The following is a 4,851-nucleotide window of genomic DNA, read 5'->3' as shown; positions in this document are numbered from 1 at the left end:
TGAAGCTTTGTCTCGCTGTCAGGACGATGGTGAACGCAGCCTTCACAGAGATCCGAGAGGCCGCCTTCGCCCACATCCCCTCGCTGCAGTTCCTGTAGGTCTCCCATGCCGGTGACCGGGCATCCCGGTGTCCCCCGTGCCCATCCTGCCCGACCCTGGTGCTGACGCCTTCCCCCCTCTCCTTGCAGCCTGCTCAACTCCAACAAGTTCACGTTGATCGGGGACAACGCCTTCGCCGGCCTCTCGCATCTCCAGTACCTGTGCGTGGGATGGGGACATGGGGGGACATGGGGACAGGGATGGCCCTGGGGAGGGCACCGGGAGGGTGGGGGCATTGGCAGGGATCAGCCCCCTCGGGGCAGTCATGCCACGGTCTCCTCCCACCCCAGGTTCATCGAGAACAACGACATCCAGGCACTCTCAAAGGCCACTTTCCGTGGGCTCAAGTCCCTGACTCACCTGTGAGTAGTGGGGGGGTCTCCTGCTCCCCGGGAACACAGAGGGGTGGCTCTTGTCCCTTCACCACGGCCAGGGCTGTGTCACCTCCACAGCCCCTCTCATCCCCCAGGTCCCTGGCCAACAACAACCTCCAGACGCTGCCCCGGGACCTCTTCAAGCCGCTGGACATCCTGAGTGACCTGTAAGGCCGCTGCGGCACCAGGGACCCCCTGGGACGCTGGACTGGGGCGAGGGTGACACCCCAGCGCTCGGGGTTCTGCTCGCTCCAGGCTGGGTGCTGGGGGTGACTGGGTGCCATCCTCGGGCAGGGACCTCCGGGGCAACACGTTGACCTGCGACTGCAAGATCAAGTGGCTGGTGGAGTGGTTGGAAAGCACCAACACCACGGTCCCCGCCATCTTCTGCAGCAGCCCCGGGCAGTTCGAGGGGCAGCGGATCCGGGACCTGGCGCTGGGTGACTTCCAGTGCATCACCACGGGTAAGGGACCACGGCCACCCGTCACCCCCCTCCCTGGGCACCCAGGCCCTCACCACTGCCTCTCCCCGCAGATTTCGTGGTGCACCAGGTCCTGCCCTTCCAGTCGGTGTCGGCTGAGCCCTTCACCTACGCCAGTGACCTGTACGTGGCCCTGGCACAGCCCGGTGCCAGCAGTTGCGCCGTCCTCAAGTGGGACTACGTGGAGCGCAAACTGCGCGACTTCGACCGCATCCCCGGTAAGGCGTGAGGGCAGGGGTCCCCTCGCGGGCTGTGACCCCCATTTTGGGTGATTCGGGAAGAGCACAGCCCCGGGGTGACGTGGTCCTTGCCCTGCAGCTCACTCGGCAGTGCACTGCAAGCCCATCGTGGCGCAGAACCAGTTGTACGTGGTGGTGGCCCAGCTCTTCGGTGGCTCCTACATCTACCGCTGGGACACGGCCGTGGACAAGTTCATCAAGATCCAAGACATCGACAGCCAGAAGACCCGCAAGCCCAACGACATCGAGGCCTTCCAGATCGAAGGCGACTGGTACTTCGTCATCGCCGACAGCTCCAAGGCGGGTTCCACCAGCCTCTACCGCCTCAACCAGAATGGCTTCTACTCCCACCAAGCCCTCCACGCCTGGCACCGTGACACCGACGTGGAATACGTGGAGAACGATGGCAAACCCCGGCTGATCATCTCCAGCAGCTCCCAAGCTCCCGTCATCTATCAGTGGAACCGGGCGCAGAAACAATTCACGGCCCAGGGGGAGGTGGGGGAGATGCTGGACGTGCAGATGGTGAAGCACTTCAAGGTGAAGCGGGACCAGTTCCTCTGCCTCAGCCGCTACATCGGCGACTCCAAGGTGGTGCGATGGGAGGGGCAGCGCTTCGTCGAGCTGCAGACGTTGCCGTCCCGCGGCTCCATGGTGATGCAGCCCTTCTCGGTGGAGCAACGGCAGTACCTGGCCCTGGGCAGTGACTTCTCCTTCACCCACGTCTACCTGTGGGAAGAGGAGAAGCAGAAATTCGTCAAGTTTCAGGAGCTGTCGGTGCAGGCGCCGCGGGCTTTCCGTTATGTGCCAGCTGCCGACGTGCAGCTCCTCCTGGCTCCCAGTTTCAAGGCCAACACGCTGGTCTACCGGCACGTGGTGGTGGACCTCAGCCTCTAGCAGGGAGGCAGAGCCCGGGCTGCCCTGACACGGCTCTCGCCTGCCCCGAGAGCTGCCTGCTCCTGCCCAAGGACACGCATGCGCCCCGCCACCCCCTTCCTCCTGCCTGCAGCCGGCTCTGCCCCGTGGTCACAATCCCACACTCCCAGCCCCACACTTTCATCCACCCCTCGAAGCGCAGGGCAGCACCCAGCCCCACGGCCCCGCTGCCAGGGCCAAGCCATGGGACTCAGTTTCCCCCCTGGTATCCCCATGTGCAGCACCCACGGTCACCCTGTCCAGCAGCCCAGGGAGGGGAAAACAGGCCCGGAGGCTCATGGCAGGGAGGTCTGGATGGGGGGGACACGGGAGTGGGGTGGCAGGCAGGGAGGTGCACAGGCAGGGCCAGGCTGCCGGGGCTGGATGGGATGCTCCTGGGACACTGCGGAGCTCGCAGGCTGATGGGATCCTCTGAAGTGGGTGGGATGCTCCAGGCAGGTGGGAATGCCCTGAGGTGGATGGGATGCTCGAAGGGGATGTGGATGGGATGCCCTGAGGAGGGTGGGATGTTCGAGACCAGCAGGGTGCTCCAAGGTGGATTCAGACATGATGTACATGATGTGGATGGGACGCTCAAGGCCAGCGGGATGCTCCAAGGTGGATGTGGATGGGATACCCTGAGGCAGATGGGATGCTCGAGGTCAGCAGGATACTCTGAGGCAGAAGAGATGCTCGAGACCAGTGAGATGCTCCAAGATGGATGCAGGTGTGATGCACCGAGGTGGATGGGATGCTCAAGGCCAGCAGGATGCTCCAAGGAGGATGCAGACAGGATGCCCTGAGGCAGATGGGATGGCCGAGGCCAGCAGGATCTCCCAGGCTGATGCAGATGAGATGCCCGAGGCCATCGGGATGCTCCAGGATGTCAGGCCGCTGCCGAGGCGGTGCCACCAGCCGCAGAAGCGGGGTTGGCCCACTCCCGTCCCCCTCCATGCACATCCAGCAGCTCCCTGTGCCCGCAGCCCCCTGCGGCCCCGCTGCCGGGCAGGACCCAGCGTGCCAGCCGAGGTGCACGCGCCCACCCCAGCGCTCCCCACAATAAACACACTGTGACTCCCGGCCCTGCCTGCGTGTCCCCACCCGCCGTGCCTCCAGCCTTGCCCCTTGCCCTGCCCCAGCCCCCCAGTCCGGGCACAGGAGGAGGGAACCCCCGGTTTTAGGGGTCTTCCAGGCCCCACACATGGCTCTCATGTTTTTTGGTTGTTTTTTTTTTTTCAAGGCGTTTCCCCAGGGAAGGGTGTCCCAGCAGGAACCTGCTGCACCCCGGAGCCGCAGCCGCCTGGCTGGTTTTCCAGGGGAGCATTTCCCTGCCCCCCAGGTATATAAATATGCATGTAAAAAACCACCAACTGAGCTCACAAATAAAAATCCTCTCAAAAGGAACAAGCACCGCAGGGCAGAGGGAGCAGGGTTTGACCTCGGGGGCTCCAGGTTCTTTCCCTGCAATCCCCCGCAGCCGGATCTGGCCCTGCCCTGGGTGTAAGGCAGGGCAGAGCACCTAACTGGTTAGGCCCAGCCCTAACTGGTGCCGCAGTGGGGCTTTAGCACACTTCTGTGCCTCAGTTTCCCTAACAGGGAAGGGCAGATTTTAAAGCCAAGTGAGAAGCACAGGCAGCAGCTGCAAAGGGGTGCTGGCACCCCAATTGTGTCTGTGACTGGGATGGGGGAGCTGGCATGACCTGGACCACTGCTGGGGATGCACAGCCAAGGGGAAGGTGGCCCAGGGATGCGATGTCAGGTCCAGTGGCGAGGGTTCTGAGCCCCGTGCTGGTTCTGGGAAGAGGAAGCAGCTTCTATTTTCTCCTGAGCATCCTGTAGGGATCCACGCCCGTCCGCAGAGCCCTGGTTCAGCAACACGCCTGAGCGGGTACTGAGGGTTCAGCGCACATGTAAACCCAGGTGGGGCGCGCCGGAGAGGGGATTTTGCGGTGGCTGAGGGTAAACCCTGCTGAATCAACACGTCAGGGTGGTGCCAGCACATCTCACTGCCTTGACATGACCCAGCAGCGCTCCCACCTCCACCCAAACTCCCAGCCCTGACCTCTTGCCCCCCCGACATGATGGCAGGGTGCTCTGCGCACCCCACGCTGTGCATGTACCCCACCTGAGCATCACAAAAACCCCAAACACCCCCCTTCCAAACCCCAAAAGAAGTCCCCAGCATCACTCGTTTTCACAGAATCACATTCAGGTTGGAAAAGCCCCTCAGGATCATCGAGTCCAACCCTCAGTCCGACTCTACAAAGTTCTCCCCTACCCAACATCCCCCCACAGCTCATCCCAACGGCCCTTAAACCCCCCCAGGGATGGGGACTCCCCCCTCCCTGGGCAACCTGTTCCACTCTCTGACCACTCTTGCTGGGAAACATTTTTTCCTGCCTGCTTGCTGTTTTTTTTTTTTAAAAAAAAAAAAAAAATTACAAAACTAACTATTTTGGTGGACAGGAGCGTAAAGATACGGGCCCAACATGGACTTGTGGGAAGAGGCCTTTTTAAGGGCCGATATTGCTCTTTTAAGGACCGGCGTTGACCCTTTAAGGGCCGGCGTTGCCCTTTTAAGTGCCGCCGTTTCCCTTTTAAGCGCCATTGTTGCCCATTTAAGCGCTGTGGTTGCTGTGGGGTCCGCTACGGCGCATGCGCGGGACCGTTGCAACGTTCACGTTGTTCCATTCTCTTCCGGCCGCCGCGGGGGGGGTCGGGGGGGACCCGGGAGGTTTTTGG

The 4,851-nt window shown here is 62.3% G+C and overlaps 2 protein-coding genes across 10 annotated transcripts in view; one reads left to right on the top strand and one right to left on the bottom strand.

Annotated features, from left to right (window-relative positions):
* SFTPC (surfactant protein C) overlaps positions 1-573 on the bottom strand; it is a 2,515-nt gene extending 1,942 nt beyond the window's left edge. Inside the window, exon 1 of one of the 2 annotated variants that reach the window (XM_026867562.1) lies at positions 460-573. The gene's annotated coding sequence lies outside the window, so the exon portion shown is untranslated. The remainder of the gene's footprint in view (positions 1-459) is intronic. The other variant, XM_026867564.1, reaches the window with a different exon arrangement.
* LGI3 (leucine rich repeat LGI family member 3) lies at positions 7-3,189 on the top strand. Of its 8 annotated transcripts, XR_003400328.1 has the most exons (9): positions 7-94; positions 189-260; positions 390-461; positions 569-640; positions 768-937; positions 1,009-1,173; positions 1,274-2,664; positions 2,728-2,770; positions 2,870-3,189. XR_003400328.1 is itself a non-coding variant. In XM_026867560.1 (7 exons), exons 1-7 carry the CDS (start codon positions 27-29, stop codon positions 2,089-2,091), a joined length of 1,437 nt encoding a protein of 478 aa, XP_026723361.1. In that variant the 5' UTR covers positions 7-26; the 3' UTR covers positions 2,092-3,189. The 8 variants fall into 8 exon arrangements, 1 of the variants encoding a protein (XP_026723361.1); XR_003400329.1 differs by lacking the exon at positions 2,728-2,770 and having other exon boundaries at positions 1,274-2,546; positions 2,852-3,189; XR_003400327.1 differs by lacking the exon at positions 2,728-2,770 and having other exon boundaries at positions 1,274-2,654; positions 2,817-3,189.
* The last annotated feature ends 1,662 nt before the right edge of the window (positions 3,190-4,851 follow it).

The sequence above is a fragment of the Athene cunicularia genome, unplaced genomic scaffold (genome assembly GCF_003259725.1).
Source record: "Athene cunicularia isolate RWA unplaced genomic scaffold, athCun1 SCF_75, whole genome shotgun sequence".
Classification (NCBI taxonomy): Eukaryota; Metazoa; Chordata; class Aves; order Strigiformes; family Strigidae; genus Athene; species Athene cunicularia.
The sequence above is the reverse complement of the archived record's forward strand: the minus strand, read 5'-3'. Positions and strand labels throughout refer to the sequence as shown.

What these genes read in the sequence shown, in the direction of transcription:
- LGI3 (XM_026867560.1), top strand. Translation starts at nt 27, where the DNA reads ATGGTGAACGCAGCCTTCACAGAGATCCGAGAGGCCGCCTTCGCCCAC. An exon ending in CTGGACATCCTGAGTGACCT is followed by an intron (nt 641 to 767) that starts GTAAGGCCGCTG and finishes ATCCTCGGGCAG; the next exon opens with GGACCTCCGGGGCAACACGT. An exon ending in CTTCCAGTGCATCACCACGG is followed by an intron (nt 938 to 1,008) that starts GTAAGGGACCAC and finishes CTCTCCCCGCAG; the next exon opens with ATTTCGTGGTGCACCAGGTC.